At 44.2% G+C, this 19,868-nt stretch overlaps 1 protein-coding gene across 12 annotated transcripts in view; it reads right to left on the bottom strand.

Moving 5' to 3' along the window:
- RARB (retinoic acid receptor beta) overlaps positions 1 to 19,868 on the bottom strand; it is a 946,796-nt gene that overhangs the window by 27,896 nt on the left and 899,032 nt on the right. For all 12 annotated transcript variants that reach the window (XM_056519992.1, XM_056519997.1, XM_056520000.1 and 9 more), the window contains one exon: positions 12,230 to 12,406. In XM_056519992.1, coding sequence (XP_056375967.1) covers positions 12,230 to 12,406 — 177 coding nt within the window. The remainder of the gene's footprint in view (positions 1 to 12,229; positions 12,407 to 19,868) is intronic.

The raw sequence follows: 19,868 nt of genomic DNA, 5'->3' as shown, positions 1-19,868 counted from the left end.
TTGTTACTCTAGGGGCAGATGGAATTAACCCCTTGTAATCGTGATGCCAGGACGTGGTTTATCCTCGATACCACCCGAAGGTCTACCGCTAGATCCTGGGCTAGGCACGGGCCAAAAATTACTCAAACGCCAAGTTACGGATAATGAAAGCTTTAATGAGGGTAGACACATCGTAAAGTCTGTACAGTTCAGCCAGGGCCCTCGGAGGTGCCCAGTGACACAGAGACCTTAAGGGCTTGCTGGGACTTGTAGTAAGACTGGACAATTTCATGCAGGTCATGCTGACTTGACAGTTCCCGACAGGGACGGACTTGATTGACGACTGACAAAGCTATGACTGTAGCTTACTTGCAATTGACTGTGGCTGCAGACTTGACTTGAGGCCTCCAATGACTCTGGACACACACCTAGACTCGACTTGACCTCAGGAACAAGAGAGTGAGCTAGCTCCACCCAGGGCTTATATGAGGGAGACTAGCAGGGAGCCCATAGGTCACCCCTGGGATCACCTGGTCACTGGTACCTCCTGGGTAACAATCACATGGTACATTTCTTAAAGCAACAACACATTATATACTGTAATACATAGCAAAACATACATACAGGGGGGAAACAAGTACAAGGGGCCCAGGGGACACTGAAGGGAGGCTGCCGGACAGGGCAGCGAGGGTACGGTGGAACACCTCCCGTACTGGGACCTGGCAACTTTCCATCCCAACCTCAATGGTCAGCTTGTTTTGTCGGCTGGGACATATACCTAGGACCACGAGACTGTGCCCCCTTCATAGGGCTGATATGAGTATCCCACAGCACATGGAACAAGCTGTAATCAGTGATGGTCAGGCTCACTGTAACCACCACTTGTACAGCAGCAGCTTGTGAGACTGGGGAATCATGTGCAGGTGCTTGTTGGGCCGGCCAAACCTCTTCCTCTGCAGGAGTAGGCAGAGGCACTTTAGTTGGTGCCCGTTGGTTAGGCCAAACTTCCTTGACCACAGGAGTAGGCCTAGGCACATCTGTAGAAGACCCTTGACGCAGATATCTGGGGTCCATAACAGGTGACTCAGGATACCATTCTTCTTGGACGACTTTCCCCTTGACACTTGGTTGAGGAGATCAAATGGATCTGAATCCCAATCTTCAGAGGGGAAGTAGGCAAAGGGGATTTGTGTTGGATTCTTGGGCCTAGTGACAGGTGCTGCCCATTCTCCTCACAGGCTCTGTACCGGGGTGTATTCTACAATCTTTCCGCACTCTAGGGAGTGTAGAGGTGTAGGGAGATAGTCTCTCTTCACCATTCCCCGGTTGACAAGAATAGTACCACAGTGGTGACAGTCCATAAATGTGCCATACCTCCTCATTCTGTCGAACTTGATGACTGTGGCTCTCCGCCACTCTAGGGGTGGCTCTTCCTCTTGGAGTTGTTCCTGCCTTCTGATATACAAGGCCTCAAGGCTTTTACTGTCCTGCTGCTGGACTTGATGTACTTCAAAAGGCACTACTTTAGGGCCATACTCTCTGTGCCCTTAACTCTTCCATGATGGCAGCCACTGCGGCCTTCTGTTTGGCCTTCTCAGCCTGGGCGGTTGGGACAGAAGGATGGTAGTTCCCTGGCAGGGGTAGGAGATGGTCCCTCATGAACTGGATTAATGCAGGTTCGTCACCCAATAGCCACTTAGGTAATGGTGGTGACTGAGGACGTGCTGGGGGCAGCTGGACCTGGGTTGCAGGCTCTGGACTGGGAGTAGGTGCAGGCTCTGGACTGGGAGTAGATGGAGGGGTAGAGAACGTGGCCTCAGCCGGGGTACTCACTTCCGATTCCTCCGTGTAGATCTCCGCCCAGGATCCCCAGGTCCGGTGGTGGGGTGACAGCCTGCGACGACCCTCTTGAAGACTTCGGCGTACCTTCCACCAGGGTTGCTGGCCAGTCTCCGTCGTTCTCGGGCAGCGGGACTTGGTAACAGCCCTTATCGGCCCCGATGGAGTTCTTCTGGAGACAGTCTGCTAACTCTTGGAACATGTGCGCCGCCTCGACTGTCCGGCCTCCTGTGCCATCTTGGGACTCTCTGCACCCGTAGTCTGCTGCGCATCCGCCATCTTCTTGCTTTCACCAGGAACTTCTGCAAGACTGGCTCCACTCCTTATACCGGTCTCCAGTAAAATGGCCGCCGGCCGGAACTTCGTCATCAGCAGGGCCAGGGACCGGAAGTGACTCAGCGATGCGTCCTCTTCTTCCGCTCCCCCGGCAACAAGGGACGGACCTTTCAAGTTCCATTTAGGACTAGGAACTGCGACTTGGCTTTGCTGGATGCTGGCTATGGCGGGATCCTTTTGCACGCTTTTCTTCCAACAGATTAACCCTTTCAGGTATGGCGGCAGACATCTTGGCACGTAACATTGCTTCAGTACGGATTTTGCACATAGTGTTCATGACTTTAGGGTATTGTCAATAGCAGATAACAGTCTTTTCTTCACCACCCCTTCTATTTCACAAGTGTCTCGGGAAATACACTTTCCACTGACAAAGTCCAGTACACTTTCTGGCGCAAACTTTATTTGCATCGGCATGTGATTTTCTGACAACACTGGACACAGTTCAGACTGGGGGAGGGGAGGACTTGTTGCATAAGGCGCACACTCGTATCCTGTTCGTAGGACGCCAAAGGTTGTGGTAACAGGGGTGTGATGAGGGCAGATGTTGTAACCCTGGGGCAGATGGAATTAACCCCTTGTATTTGTGATGCCAGGGTGTGGTTTATCCTTAATACCACCCGAAAGTATACCGGTAAATCCTAGGCTAGGCACAGGGGCAATAATGACTCCAACGCCAAGTTACGGATAACGGTAGCTTTACTGAGGGTAGACAGATGGTAAAGTCTATACTGTTCAGCCAGGGCCCTCGGAGGTGACCAGTGACACAGAGACCTTAAGGGCTTGCTGGGACTTGTAGTAAGACTGGACAATTTAATGCAGGCCATGTTGATTTGACAGTTGCTGACAGGGACTGACTTGATTGACAACTGATAAAGCTATGACTGTAGCTTACTTGCAATTGACTGTGGCTGCAGACTTGACTTGAGGCCACCAATGACTCTGGACACACACTTAGACTCAGCTTGACTGAACTGGACCTCATAAAGAAGAGAGTGAGCTAGCTCCACCCAGGGCCTATATGGGGAAGACTAGCAGGGAGCCCATAAGTCACCCCTGGGATCAACTGGTCACTGGTACCTCCTGGGTAACAATCATATGGTACATTTCTTAAAGCAACAACACAGTATATATTATAATACATAGCAAAACATGTATACAGGGGGGAAACAAGCACAAGTGGCCCAGGGGACACTGAAGGGAGGTAACAGGGTACGGGGTAACACCTCCCGTACTGGGCTACCACATACATCTCTATGAATTCCTTCATTGCTTTGTTATCTGCATCCTGGTTATTACATTTTTAAGAGGTCGACCTGAAAAATAAGTTTTTTTGATTTTATATCAATAAAGCTTTTAATGAAAAGTAAATTTAACATGCCATTGTACTTTGTGTTGTACTCTTATTTCTAAAGGCTGAAAGACTGAACATAAAATTTTATGGAGGAGATTTATCAAAACCTGTGTAGGGGAACAGTAGTGCAGGTGCCCATGGAAACCAATCAGATAGCTTTTTCCATTTTTAAAGAGACCTGTGAAAAATGAAAGAAGCAATCTGATTGGTTGCCATGGGCAACTGCACCACTCTTCCCCTACACAGGTTTTGATAAATCTCCCCCTATGTCATTTTTCTTTATAGGCAGGGGTGGGTTGAAAGTGTCAAGGAAGGGGAGTCAAGCTGCTCAAGTGCCACAGACTGCAATGCCTCTTTGCTTGTCCTTATCTATTCAACATATGTATATATGTATGTATGTATGTATGTATGTATATATGTATGTATGTATGTATGTTCCACAAAAACTTTCAAACGGCTAAAGATATTAACATGAAACTTGGCACACATGTTACTTATATGTCAACAACAAACATAGGATAGGTAATTTAACCCTTACTCACCCCCATTTGCCAGGGGCGGGGCTTATGTTTAAAGTCCCATGCAGGTCAATGGGAAATATATGTTACTGCATAACTTCCAAACGGCTGGAGATATTTCGATAATACTTGGTCACATGTTACTTATATGTGAACTTAAAATATAGGATAGTTAATTTAACCCTTAACTATCCCCATTTGTGAGGGTCAGGGTTTTTGTTTAAAGTCCCATGCAAATCAATGGGAAATGTATGTTCCCACATAACTTCTGTACGGCTGGAGATATTTCATTACCTGGTACACACATTACGAGTCAGGATATGAGGACGGGATGGGAGGTCAGGATAGGAGGACAGGATATGAGGACGAGATATGAGGTTGGTATAGGAGGGCGGGTAGGAGGTCGGGATAGGAGGTCGGGATAGGAGGACAAGATAGGAGGACGGGATATATGAGGACTGGATAGGAGGTTGGGATAGGAGGTCGAGATAGGAGGACGGGATAGGAGGTCAAGATAGGAGGTCGAGATATGAGGACGGGAAAGGAGGTTGGAATAGGAGGACGGGATAGGAGGTCTGGATAGGAGGTCTGGATAGGAGGTCAGGATAGGAGGTCAGGATAGGAGGTCAGGATAGGAGGTCGAGATAGGAGGATGGGATAGGAGGTCAAGATAGGAGGTCGAGATATGAGGACGGGAAAGGAGGACGGGATAGGAGGTCGAGATAGGAGGTCGGGATAGGATGCCAGGATAGGAGGTCGGGATAGGAGGACAAGATAGGAGGACGGGATATGAGGACGGGATATGAGGACGGGATAGGAGGTCAAGATAGGAGGTCGAGATATGAGGACGGGAAAGGAGGTCGGGATAGGAGGACGGGATAGGAGGTCTGGATAGGAGGTCGAGATAGGAGGTCTGGATAGGAGGTCGAGATAGGAGGACGGGATAGGAGGTCGAGGACGGGATAGCAGGACGGGAAAGGAGCACGGGATAGGAGGTCGGGATATGAGGACGGGATAGGAGGACGGTATAGGAGGTCGGGACCGGAGGTCGAGATAGGAGGTCGGGATGTAGGGTCGGGATATGACAACAATATATGAGGACTGCATATGAAGTCAAAAGCTTCCTCCTTTATTTTCCTCCCCAAAAAGGATTAGGAAGGAAAAACCGGGCAACGCCGGGTACTCAGCTAGTAACATATATAGCTGACAGACTCCCTTTAAATGGGCTACCCCACAATGAAACTTTTTCATCTATCTACAGTTTAGTGTTCAGCTATATTCAGCAGTCCCATAGGGAGTATATGGAGCAGTGGCTGCTGTGGGACAAGGACCCCCCATTCTTGTGATTGTCAGGGGTTCTAATGGTCAGACTTTCACAAATCATCTATCCTTTGGATTAAACCAGTAAGTTCTGACCAGCACTGGACTGAGCTTGCTAAGGTCCACCAGCAGCAGTTATTCAGAAAGTCCACCCTCCATCTATACAGAATCTACAGTATGTATAAAAAAACAATCCTACTGGCAAGTGATTGGCTCCAAATCTTCACCAAAAAGAGTTGTCTTCTACTGGACTTTTTGAGACCATTATTGAGTCTGAGCCCACAAAAAGATTCTTTGGTACTAGGGCAACTAGTGAAGCTTTATTTTAAAGCATACCTATAATTTTAACAAACTGTTTAGGATAAGATGCTGATTGTGTTGTGAGGTGTAGCACTACAGTCTTATATATATACATATATAATTTGTTTACACAGGGCCGCCGTCAGGAGGGTACAGCCAGTACCCCGCTACACCCCCCCTGCAGCTGCCGCAGAACCGAAGCAGGGGACCGCTGTCTACACAGCGATCTCCTGCTTCCATGGGCGGTCCAGGACGCATTAAACTATAATTAACTATAGTTCAATGCGGCGCTCAGGCTCGGCTAATTGACTGAGTGAAGAGCCATTGGCTCCCCGCCCTGTCAATCACTCTCGTGGCCCGCCCACATTATGTAAGCACCGACAAGAGACCCGAGCTTCCTACCTCTGCGCTCCGGCACATGAATGACATCATTATCATGCGCCGGAGCACAGAATGGAGAAGAAGACAGTAGAGAAAAGGCCATGGACCACGCTGGAGCCAGGTAAATGTTTTTTTTTTTCTTGCTTTTTTTCCCTATTGTTACCTAAGGGGGCTACATATTCCTACCTAAGGGGCTACATATTCCTACCTATGGGGGCTACTTATTTCTACCTAAGGGGGCTACTGATTTCTACCTAAGGGGATATTTATTCCTACCTAAGGGGGCTTCTGGCTATTGCTACCTAAGGGGGGGGGGGGCTACTGATTACTGCCTAAAGGGGCTGCTGGCTATTACTACCTAAGGGGGCTACTGATTAGTACCTAACTGGGCTACTGTTATTAACAACTAAGGGGGTGCTGCTGGTTATTACTACCTATGGGGGCTACTGATTACTGCCTAAAGGGGCTGCTGGCTATTACTACCTAAGGGGGCTACTGATTAGTACCTAACTGGGCTACTGTTATTAACAACTAAGGGGGTGCTGCTGGTTATTACTACCTATGGGGGCTACTGATTACTACCAAAGGGGCCTACTGCTATTAATACCTAAGGGGGCTGCTTCTATTACTACCTAGGGGGGCTGCTTTTATTACTACCTAAGGGGGCTGCTTCTATTACTACCTAAAAGGGGCTGCCACTACTATTACCTAAAGGGGGCTGCTGCTAACACCTACCTAAAGGGGATCTGCTGCTGCTGCTGCTACTACTACCTAATGGGGAGGGGGGCTACTACTGTATATGGGGGGCTGCAACTATATACAGGGGGACCTACCTACAGGGAGTAACCCCTACTTATAGGGGGGCTGCTACTGCATACAGGGAGTAACTATCTACAATGGGCAGCTATCTACACAGGGACCTACCTACAGGTGGTACCTCCCTACTCTGGGCACCTGTGTAATAAGGGAAACTATGTGAAGGGACCTATCTACTTTCTGGAGTGACCTAACTACCTAATGGGTGGGGGACGGACCTACCTACTATTCCCCAACCCACTTATCTAGCCACTCTATTATTACTGTATGGAGCGTTGTAGATGCAGGAAAAGTATGCAGCGTGATCGCAAGGAGGCGATCCACTATAGAGGTAGCTGGCTGGACTAGGCTCTATCAATGGAGCATAGAGCACACAGATCAATGGAACTCTATTGATCTGTATGAGGAATATAATGATTCCTCCTAAAAGTCTAATGAAGTGTGAAAAAAAAAAGTTTTGATAAAAGTTTAAAAGACACACATCAACCCCTTATATGTTAAAAGTTCAAATCACCACCTTTTCCTACAATAAAACATGTAAACATAATAAAAATAAACATATTTTGTATCGCTGCGTGCGTAATTGTACGAACTATAACCTTACGAAAATATAACCTTACGTATCCCGTACAGTATGCCCTGGGGGGGGGCATAGGTGGGAAGGAGTTGGGGGGGTTGGACCAAGGCCTTGAGCTGTGTAAGAGGCCCCAAAGTTTCTGATGGCAGCCCTGTGTATACAGGGGTAGACTGACAACTCACACGGCCATGGGCAAAAGATGATCATGGGGCCCCCGTGCGCCCATCCATATGTAAACCACACCCATACAGATGACCCACCCACATGCAATAAATAAAGAAAAGAAAATATAGAAAACTAAACGTACATTTTACATTTAACTCCTTAAGGGCACAGCTCATTTTGGTCTTAAGGACACAGCCAATTTCATTTTTGCATTTACTTTTTTCCCCCTCACGTTCCAAGAAGCAGAACTTTTTTTCCCCTTACAGACCCATATGAGGCTTGTCTTTTGCGGGACCAATTGTACTCTGTAATAACACCTTAAATTATTTGTGTGGGGAAATCAGGGCTGCCACCAGAAATTTTGGGGCCCCATAAACAGCTTTAGGCCTGGACCCCATTCCCATCAACCCCCCCCCCCCCCCCGATGCCCTACTCTCAGTGCCCCCAATAATTCTCCCCTTGGTGTCCTAGGGAGTAGGATAGTGTGTTGGGCACTGTCCGAGTGCACAATGTGTCAGTCCGTCCCTGTTTGTATATGGTATTTTTGACCAGTTTCCCCTCTGTAGGCACCATCTTTAGTTTTCAGCTGTCCCTGAACTAGTGGTCCAAGCCTAGCAACCTTGATGTCTCCTATACACTCCACAAACACAGAAGTAGAGATCCTGCTTTCCTATAACTCTATAGCAAACTCTCAGAAGCAACAGCAGCATGAAGAGCATTACAAAGCAGTGCCATGCAGTGTAAGCTGTGAATGGAACACTGGTATAAAATATAACATGCACCAGGGCTTTCAGTCATATCTCTATGTGTGTCTCTCGGCCTTTCTTACTCTGCAGTTCCCCCCTCCACTTTTCATAGATTTCTATGGTCAGTATGAAACCAGATTCTTCAGTGAGATAATCTGTCATGAGACAGATCTGAGCAACATTTAACAGTAAATGATCAAATGATCAGTTGGGGGGGGGGGGGAGCCTGAAAAAAAAAAAAGATACAGTGCAGTTGAAAAGTGCTTTTAAACTTTTCACATTTTGTGGCCTTGTACTAAAAAAATTACATATATATATATATATACGTACCCCCCTAACAACCAACCTCTACACGGTGGACAGCCATTTTCAGTTTTCTCCAGAGCTTCACATCAGGGCTCTGGGTGGGTCACTCGAGGACATTCACAGAGCTGTCCCTAAGCCATGCCTGTGTTGTCTTGTCTGTGTGCTTATGGTCTTTGTCTTTTTGAAAGGTGAACCTTTAGCCCATTCTGAGGTCCAGAGCACTTTGCATCCGATTTTCATTAAGGATATCTCATCTCAGCTATCCCTCAAACCAGACTAGTCTCCCTATACCAGCCACTGAAAATCACCCCAAAGCATGATGCAGCCACCACCATGCTTCACTATGGGGATGGTATTGGGCAGGTGATAAGCAGGGCCTGGTTTCCTACAGACATGATGGACATAAGGACAAAAAGCTCAATTTTGATTTAATAAGACCAGAGACAAACTCCACACAGGCTTTCGTGTGTCTTTTACTGAAGCCCATATTGTGGAGTGACCATTAAGTTCCTGGTCACCTCTTTTACCAAGGCCCTTCTCCCCCATTTACTTAGTTTGATGGGGCATTCAGCTCTAGGACTCAGAGTCCTAGTTGTTCCAACTAGTTGTGCTCTTGGGATATATATAACATTTACATGTAAATATTAAGTCTGTTGAAAATTAGTCTCTCTCTCTCTCTCTCTCTCTCTCTCTCTCTCTCTCTCTCTCTCTCTCTCTCTCTCTCTCTCTATATATATATATATATATATAGATGCAAATCATAAAATGTTGCAGTATCTTGTAATACCTTTTTTATTGGACTAACAGTATTTTTTTTCGGGATTCCTCCCATTATCAAGTCCAAAGCAAATCTAAGCTCACAAGCAGAAGACACAGGTTACATCTCACAAATATGTAGGGGTTAAGACAATAGATGTGGAGAATTCACACTAAGATGGGACATAAATTGTCCTGTTATGGGAACATAGACTACATAGAAAAGGATGAGAAAAAGAGGGAGGGAGGGGAAGCAGGGGAGAGATGGTAATTAAGCAGGACATGAGATGCAAAATAGAATCCAGTACAGTACAGCACAGGTTATAAGAAATTTTGATAATGAGATAAGAAGCTCAAATCCACATTGAATCTGACAGGACAATTTATGGCCCATCTTAGTGTGAATTCTCCACATCTATTGTCTTAACCCCTGCATATTTGTGAGATTATAACCTGTGTCTTCTGCTTGTGAGCTTAGATTTGCTTTGGACTTGATAAAGGGAGGAATCCCGAAAGCTTGTCTCTACAAAATGCTGTTAGTCCAATAAAAAAGGTATAACAAGATACTGCAACATTTTATGATCTGTATCTGCATCACTGGACTAATACGGCTACTCAAATTTACACACATATATATATATATATATATATATATATATGTATATATATATATATATATATATATATCTTTTAGATGTACATTTTATGTCTGTTAAAAATTAAGTAAGTAGGGATACAATGGGGGGAGATTTATCGAAACCTGTGCAGAGGAAAAGTTACCCAGTTGTTACCAATCAGATTGCTTCTGTCATTTTGCATAGGCCTTGTCAAAAGTATAAGAATCTGGTTGCTATGGGCAACTAGGCAACTTTTCCTCTGCATAAGTTTTAATAAATCTCCCCCCAATGTCTGTCACGCTGGTCCTACAGAGCACTTCCATAATGTGTGGAAATCCCACATGGCCATTAATGGTTACAAACCCCCTTTGCTCAGTAGCCACCTAAACCTATTCAAGTGATGCATAGAAAGTTTGGGCTCACACAGATTACTTTTTGGGAAGTCAGATTGTCCGATAATGAATGAATACGATGGGGAACATAAGGAGCTTTCAGAGTTACAGAGAATTTATTTGCTGCAAAATATTAAAGGGAACCAATCATCAGATTTTACCCTATATAATGCTTGGCAAAGCGTTATATAGGGTAAAATTGTTGTCCTCACCATCCCCGGGGGACGCTCCTGCCCCCAGGGATGGTGAAGATATGAAGTTATAAACTAGTCACCGCCGCCGCCGTAAGTAGTCACCTGGGCGGGGAGCTCTTCTCATCTACTCCCATTCTTCGGCCGGCAGCGACGCCCCCTCCGCTTGATTGATGGGCCGCGTCATTGTTCCGCTCACTGAACAGATGGAGCAGAGCGATGACGCGGCCTATCAATCAAGCAGAGGGTGCCTCGCTGCCGGCCGAAGAACGGAAGTAGATGAGAAGAGCTCCCCGCCCAGGTGACTACTTACGGCGGCGGCGGTGACTAGTTTATAACTTCATATCTTCACCATCCCTGGGGGCAGGAGCGTCCCCCAGGAATGGTGAAAATAAAGATTTTACCCTATATAACGCTTTGCCAAGCGTTATAGAGGGTAAAATCTGATGATTGATTCCCTTTAAATATTATATAAAATATAGGACATTTGGTTGGTATATAAAATGGTATAGTATAATTCAGTATGTGCTAAACTTGTGTCCACATGTTGACCGCTACTAATATAAGGAGTTACTATCATTGAAAGGGGAAAAGTCTTGAGTAATAAATCACAGCGTGTGTACTGGATTAAGAGGGAGGCGGTGTTGACTTATCTTCATAGTATAATAATGACAGGCATGCAATCAATGATATATGGTTATGTCTTGTGGAATGGGACCACACACACAAGCAACTGTGATAAGAGAGTACAGTATGAATGAGTTCACAGAGAAAACCTCGGGGCAGTCTCGGCAGAACAGAGGATAGTTTTACTCTGTTCCTCTGTTTATGCCATACATCAATGTCACACATAAGAGCTTATTCACTACTGCTCCTGACTGGGGATGAAGAGGAGGTCAGAGGAGCCGACTAATTTTCAGAGGAGATTAGATTTTTTATATGATTAATAAGAGTGGCTATAATCCATCTGGCTTGAAGAATTCCTAAGGCTTCCTATATCTTTAACATTAGTAGAATATCTTGAGTTTTCCCTTAAAACACTGTCATGGTCATTTGGGTATGAAATCCTAATTTAAATGAATATTATTTTATTACATTTTTATAGCAATTACACATTCTGCAGCAAGTTACCATTTGATACACAAAAAATAAAGAAAATGCAAACAATATAACAAGAATAATATAGTAAAGGCCTCACGGTCTGGATGTATCAGTGTATATACTGCCATTTTACATGGTTGACAGGCTCTACCAGTTGCAATCCATTAATTGACATTGAATTGATGCATGTATGTTTCTCCTGAAGTCGATCACCAGCCAAAAACTCCCAGAACTGACTGGCTGGAGACTGGACCTTCCAGCTACACCCTCAGCTCATTTCCAAGGTATGGTAGGGTGTTGGCATAGTCACTGGAACTAGAAGGCAGAATAAGGCGGGTTGGGACCGCAGATTTTAATTCATAATTGAGTTTACAGTTTTGACTGGGGATGGAATTTGAAAATAATGGGATGAAATTGAGAAATAATCCACCATTAATTCATTAATGAAAACGGTAGTCAAGAAAAGGAAAGTCTTCCATAACTAATAAAAAGTCAAAAAGTAAAGTGAATTATAAGTAAAATAAACACTGATACGCACCAAAATATCCAGACAGGCGGCTTTTAGTAGAGTGATCTGATCTGCAATGGTCAGGCTTGTAAATCCAGGCAACCGCTTTGCAAATTCCACTATTTTGATAATGCACTTTGTTGCAAGTTCACTAAATTTATCCCATAGACCGAGGTCTAGCCGTACACGGTGATCAGCACTGGAATTCTGATGGACACAAAGAGAACAGTGTGTTAGTTCAACTGCTCAGCAACTATTCTAGAATTGTCTTTTGCATGTAAGTTATGGAAGTCAAGATACTTGAGGCGTGTCATATATATAACATTATATAAGCTATAACCTTATTTACTTTATTCATTTATGGCTGTCATTGGCTGTCTCAGCAGGTGGGTCATGCAGGTGGATCCATGTTTAGTACATAAATGAGGTCCCAGAGATGGTGTTATCCAATGATGTACTTAAAGCAGTTATTCCATAATCAAAAGTTAGCCCTATCCCCTGTGGATAGGGGATAACTGGCTGATTGTTGGAAGTCAGAGAACTCAGTGCCATAGAGACTTACATTATGTTAGCCATGTGACACAGAGACTGAAAAGAATGGATTTCTTCCAGCTTTATCTAGTGATCACTCGGGGTCTGAACACTCAGACCCAGAGCTCTATAAGTTTTTTTGTAATGACAGTACCGATTTAGCAATAATGTAAAATGAGTATTTGAAACCTGTAGGTATTAGGCAAAGATAAAGCACAGATAGGTAGACTATGATTCAGTCTTCAGACCCTTTCACTTTCTTTTCACCTTGTTTTTTTGCGGCCTTGTGCTAAAATAAACGTTTCCAATTATTTTGCACTCAATACCCCATAATGACCAGGTGAAAACTTAATATTAGAGTTTTCTGCTAATTTATAAAAAATGTATTAGTTATAAAACTAATATTTTGCATGGAAATAAGAATTCAGACCCTTTGCTACACTTACAATTTAGCTCTGGATGCCTCTCATTTCTCTTGATCATCTTTGAGATGTTGCTACACCTTGATTGGGGTCACCTGTGGTAAATGTAGTTGGTTTGACATGATGTGGAAAATCAAGGTCTCACAGCTGACAATGCATATCAGAGCAAAAAGCTATGAGAAGGAAGTAACTGCTTGTAGAGCTCAGAAATAGAATTGTGTGAAGGCACAGATCTATAGACTGAAACAAAAAAATGTCTGCTGTACTGAAGATTCCTAAGAGCACAGTTACCTACGGAATTTTTAAATGGAAGACGTTTGAAAAAAAATCTTGCTTGAGGTGGCTGCCCACCACCAACAAAGGAATCAGGAGGGAGGGGCATTGGTAAGAGGTGCTCTAAAGAGCCCGTGTATAGATAAGAGAAACATCCAGGAGGTCAACCATATCTCTGCAGCACTTTACCAATATTGTCATTATGGCAGAGTTGCCAGAAAGAAGCCTTTCCTCAGTAAAAAAAAAAACACCTAAAGGACTCTCAAACTGAAAAACTAGGTTCTTTGGTTTGAGTAAACAATCAATATAATTCCTACAATGAAGAACAGTGGTGGATGCGTCATGCTGTGGGGATGGTTTTTAGCAGCTGGGACATGGAGTCTGGTCAGAGTTGAGGGAAAGCTAAATAGAGCAAAATACAGAGATATATTCTTAATGAAAATCTGATGCAAAGTGCTCTGTACCTCAGACTGGGCCAAATGTTCTCCTTTCAACAAGACAATGACCCTAAGCACACAGGCAAGAAAACACAAGAATGGCTTAAGGACAACTCTGTGAATGTCCTTCAGTGACCCAGTCAGAGCCCTGACTTGAACCCAAAGGAATATCTCTGGAGAGACCTAAAAATAACTGTGCAACGACGGTCCCATCCAACCTGCCAGAGCTTGAGAGGATCTGCAGAGAAGAACGGCAGAAAATTTCCAAATCCAGGTGTACAAACCTTGTGGCATCATACCCAAGAAGATTGGAGGCTGAATATTTATGTCCATACAAAATATTTTTTTTTCCTTTTTAATACATTTGCAAAAATTCTAAAATTCAGTTTTCACATTCTCATTTAGAGGTATAAATTGCATTTTTTATGTTATTTTAGGCTGCAACATAACAATATGGGAAAAAAGTGAAAGGGTCTGAAGACTTTCTGAAAGTACTGTGTCTATAATGAGTGACATATGTTACATACAAGCCTTTTTAGTGCAAAGCAGAGCAGAGATGTCCAAATGGTGACCCTTGGAGCCTTTTGTTTGGTTCCAGCCTAGAGAAAGCTCCACAGGCTTTTTCTAGCAAAGTGATTTTTGGCTAAACAGGATCCAGCCAGCGATCATGTACCACGTATATACAGCCCACCTCATAAAAATCTTGAAAGGGAACAAAGACAGTCAGGGTGAGGGTAGGGGCAGCTGAAGTTGGGTCAGTCACAGCAGTTATGAAGTCAGTCAGTTATGACAGCAAGAGTGATTGGTGTACTGAATGGTTATATGTGAATGCCACAACCTTCCAAAGAAAATAGATGCAAAGATATAAAAGTAGTTAAAAATAAGAATACAAATGCAATAAACCTTTGTTAGTAGTTTAAAGACAGAAGATTTATGGTGTGATGTTTGAAAGCCTCATTCACTAGAAGAAGAACAATGCCAATTCCAGATTCACATTTTGATATAACGGCAATAAAAAGCTGCCTGTTTCGATAACTTGCAGAATACTTGGCCTCCTTGAATACCCACAGTATATGAAAATATTTGCACTGTACCTGCAGCTTGGCTGAATGGAGCAACCAAAATAAACAGAATGGTCTTGTTACAGATGAACAACTAGAAGTATTCAGCGAATCTGAAAGAGTAGCACTCCAACTTCCTCATTAGGGCGAGTCTTTACACACTTATTTCAGTGGCAGCATGTGCAGATGGAGTATTGTTTGGTGACATGCATGCTCTGAAGGGTCAATGGACAACTTAGCTTTGTATTAAAAAGATACCTAAAGCTAGAGATGAGCGAACTTACAGTAAATTCGATTCGTCACGAACTTCTTGGCTCGGCAGTTGATGACTTTTTTCCTGTCCACAGGAGCACCGGAAAGCTGAACTAATTTATGCAGGAAAAGTCAGCAACCGCTGAGCCAAGAAGTTTGTGACGAATCGAATTTACTGTGAATTTCGCTCATCTCTACCTAAAGCATTCTCTATGGGTGTCTTCCTCATATTCTGTCCATACGGTGCATATTAGAGTTGTCACAGTATCAGATTTTGACCTTTGATACCAATATCATGATTCTTGATACCAAAAAGATCCATTTCCAAAAATAGTCAAGCTGGCTTCTGGGAACTAACGAGTGGCATTGAACTGAAGCCTGAAGGCAAAGAACATGGTCTACCTTGCTTCACCTTCTCTGTAGTATCAAATTGCCCTAGCACAATACAGTGGTCCCTCAACATACGATGGTAATCCGTTCCAAATGGACCATCGTTTTTGTTGAAACCATCGTATGTTGAGGGATCCGTGCAATGTAAAGTATAGGACAGTGGTCTCCAACCTGCGGACCTTCAGATGTTGCAAAACTACAACACCCAGCATGCCCGGACAGCCAACGGCTGTCCGGGCATGCTGGGAGTTGTAGTTTTGCCACATCTGGAGGTCCGCAGGTTGAAGACCACTGGTATTGAAACCATCCATCTATGTGACTCACGTGTCCCCGCCGCTCCGGACCGTCACCGCTCGTCACCGCTGCCCTGGATGTCGCCTTCCATCGCTTCCGCCGCATCCCCGGGGTGTCCCCGCCGCTCCGGCAAGGCCTCTGCTTCCCCGGCATCCTCGCTCTCCGTTGCCACCATCACATCACTACACACGCAGCTCCTATTGGATGACGGGACAGCGTGCGCAGCGACGTGATGACGACGATGGAGAGTGCCGACGATGCAGGGGATCCCGAAGAGGACACACCGGAGCCCCGAGGACAGGTAAGTGATCGTCAGTGGACCACAAGGGGCACTGTAAACGGCTATCCGGTGGCAGCTGAAGCAGTCAGCGCTGTTGGATAGCCGTTTATGCGATGGCCCCGACATACAAAAGCATCATATGTTGATGCTGCCTTCAACAAGCGATGGCCTCTGAGAGGCCATTGCATGTTGAAATGATCGTAGGTCGGGGGGTCACTGTATTGATATCATATCAAGATATTGATGCATCGTGCTGACTGGCCAATTTACTCTAATGGAAGTCAATGACACCAAAAAACATTCTATCTTGGCAAGGGTACAAGACTAGGGCAGCAAACTTTGAAGATAAGTCTATTTCTGGCCAATAAAAACAAACCAACAATATCGCTGTCATCCCCACAGTCTATTAGATCGGTGTTCAGGGACGGAATTTTAGTGTGTTATTTGTACATTCGAGCAATTCATGTCTATAGTCATTTGAACTATATAATTTCCCAGAAAATGAAATAATCTCTAACCCTATATAAGAAAGTGAAAAAGCTTATTCAGATTGTAGTAAAGAAAAAAAATTGCAGAATTGACTGCCATCCACAAGAAGCAATTAGAAAATGTACCCTGAAGCGAGAGATTCCGGTGACAACAAATGTCCTTGCTATGTGTATGGTGTGCTGCTGCTTCTTGTTTTATGTTATTTAATATGCCTTATTAAGTAAGGCAAGAATGGGAAATGCAATTTTAAATACCAGTGAGCAGAAGTGGGATGGCTGACTTGGCCAGCATCGAAACCATCCATCTATGTGACTAAGTGCTCCAGATATTAGGTCTATTATGATTATGATAGCACTAGGTATAAACTTGCCTTTGCGTAGTTGTTAGAGGTCTCGGTGTGTCAAGATCAGTGCAAGACGGATGCGTTGAAACAGCTTCACTAACAATTACTTTGCCTTTCTTGCTAGAATAAACCTGTCATTTCCATCATATAGTACCCCGGCCATGGCAGCTGATAAAAATCAAAGCTTTGTGATGAGAGTGTGCAGGTTAAGGACTCTTCTGTCACAAGATTTATCAATGCAAAGCTCTGGATGCCGGATTGCCTTTTCTGGAGTCTGAGGGTAGCAGGTTAACAGCTGCCTCGGTGCCCTTTAAGACATTCCTCCAAGTAAAGAGAGCCTGTACATTTTTCAGATTTATTTTATTTAATCCTGAAAGACCTGGGCAAAATGCAGCCCATCAAGAGGAAATGAGATCAGGGAAGGGAAAGAAAAATCAAGATGTGCAGTCATTCGGGCTGTAATTAAATTTAATAGCCAGTTTATTCAGTCCATAGAAATAGTGCATGGTAAAGAGATACACACAATGCAGAGCCTACAGCAGGAAATCATTTGGCAATAGTTTATCCATCTGGAAAAAGACATTGCATGAAACCAGCAAGTGTGAACAAAATATTCATCAGTATTATATGAGATTACTGTATCATGCCATTGAGCTTGACACATATTCTATTACAGATAATGCACAGTATCCCACACAAAATGCAAATGGAATAACCATACCTAGAAAACAGACAAGTGGATGGGGAAACATCTATATTCCAGATAATCTGTTGTTGTAATCTAACACATAATCTCAGGCTGGGGAGAAGTACCACAATGATGTTTTTTGTCTCTAATTTCAGCGCATTTCAGTTGGGTCTCGTGTCACTCAAAAGCTAGAAACTTAAAGGGGAACTCCACCCCTAGACATCTTATCCCCTATCCAAAGGATAAGACATCCAAAGGATAGGGGATAAGATGTCTGATCGCGTGACTGGCTCCCGACCACGGGAACGGAAGATCGTGACATCACGACTCCGCCCCTGTTTGATGTCACGCCCCGCCCCTCAATGCAAGTGTATGGGAGGGGGCGTGACAGCGTCACGCCCCCTCCCATAGACTTGCATTGAGGGGACGGGGCGTGATGTCACACGTGGCGGAGTCATGACATCACACTCTTCCGTTCCCGTGGTCGGGAGCCAGAACCTCCAGCGCTGCCGGAAGCAGATACGGGTGGGTGCTGCAGGCTATATTGCTGTAGTCCTCATCAGTGGGACCCCCGCGATCAGACATTTTAGATGTCTAGGGGTGGAGTACCCCTTAAGTGGAAAGTATTTTGCATATATTATGAATGCCTACTTGAAGGCACATTACTTTACCTGTAGACAATATAATTTCCTTGCATGGTATTGTCCAATGTAGATACATCTCACTTTATCTAAAAAGGTTATTATATTGCAAAAGTCAATGGGGTAAATTTAATAATGTGAATGCACAAATTTCTGGCACAATTTGTGCCAAAAAATGGTGTGTATGCCTTGCACCATTTGTTAGGCACTCTCTAGAAACTTGTACACCCAGCATTACAAGTAGGCGTGACTTAGCGAGAAAAGGGCTTGGGAAAAATGAAGTCCATTTTAAATAACATAATCAAGTTTGCTACTACACTATTACAATAACTAGAGTCTTCTGTTATTACAATAACTAGAGTCCTCTTATAGAGGTTGTCTTCTGGCGAGGTTTCACTATATATGCATAGAAATGTATGTATCCTGTTAAGCATTAAACCAACTGGGCTGCAGGAAAATGTCATGTAATTTTTATATCTAATTAAGCTAAAGATATGTAGCCAAGCATGCAATCGGCCAAGCATAAAATGTTAGAAAATATAACTTGTCATTTTTTTTTCCATTTCAGCCATTAATACACTGTACATGGCTAAACAGCCACTACAGATATATCCAGTTCACCAAAAAGTAACAAGCATAACTCCTAGCTGAACATAGTTGACAAGTACAGAGGAAAATCACTTTAACGGTCTCAAAAGCACCAATGGTACAAGGACTGGGAAAGAAATGGATTACCTTTGACTACTCCATTCTCTAAATAAGAGTCTGTTTGGTTGTCATTACAAATCACCTCTTTTATTAATAAAGTAGAAACAAATATATGTTTCGAGTTTGGAAAAACCTCTTCAACATATACTTTTGTGACGTCCCAATACGGGATATGTTCCTACAGTCCTGTCTGGTTGAGTCCCTGTACGTCCTCAGGGCTCTCCTGCAGCATTCCCCCATAATGTGAATAGGTTGTATATTTAGTGTAAAGGACCTTTGATGTGGTCACATGATTGTTGGTCACATGATAATGGTTGTCACATGTTTAAGTCATATGTTTTGTTAACCAAAGAGCACAAGGTGATCAGACCGGCAGCTAGCCTATGGGCTCTTTGCTCAGCCCCCCTTTATAAGAGGGGAGGTACTACAATCTCTCTCTTTCACCACACTTTCTGCTGAGGTCAAGTCCAGTCCAGAAGTCTCAGAGCTAGTGTCCAGCACATCTGGAGGCCTCAAGCCTGAATTGCAGCCACAAATCAGTAATCTTTGTCTGCTATCACTATCTTCAGTCAAGTCAAGCCAGTTTTAGTCAGAGTGGCTGCGCTAAAGTCTGTCAAATCACTGCAAGTCCCAGCAAGCTGCGAGGTCTCCAGGCCGAACTGCATAGACTGTAACATCTGTCTAACCTCAGTAAAAGCTACCGTTAACCTTAACCTGGCCATGGACTATTATTTGCCCTGCCTAACCCAGGACTAGTGGTGCTACCTTCGGGTGGTTACATAGGCAAACCACGCCCTGGCGTCACGAACACTAAGGGGTTAACACCATCTACCCCTGGGCAACACCATCTGCCCCTACAC

Source organism: Hyla sarda, chromosome 5, assembly GCF_029499605.1.
Source record: "Hyla sarda isolate aHylSar1 chromosome 5, aHylSar1.hap1, whole genome shotgun sequence".
NCBI lineage: Eukaryota > Metazoa > Chordata > Amphibia > Anura > Hylidae > Hyla > Hyla sarda.
Note: the sequence above shows the minus strand (reverse complement) of the source record. Positions and strands in the feature narration are given on the sequence as shown.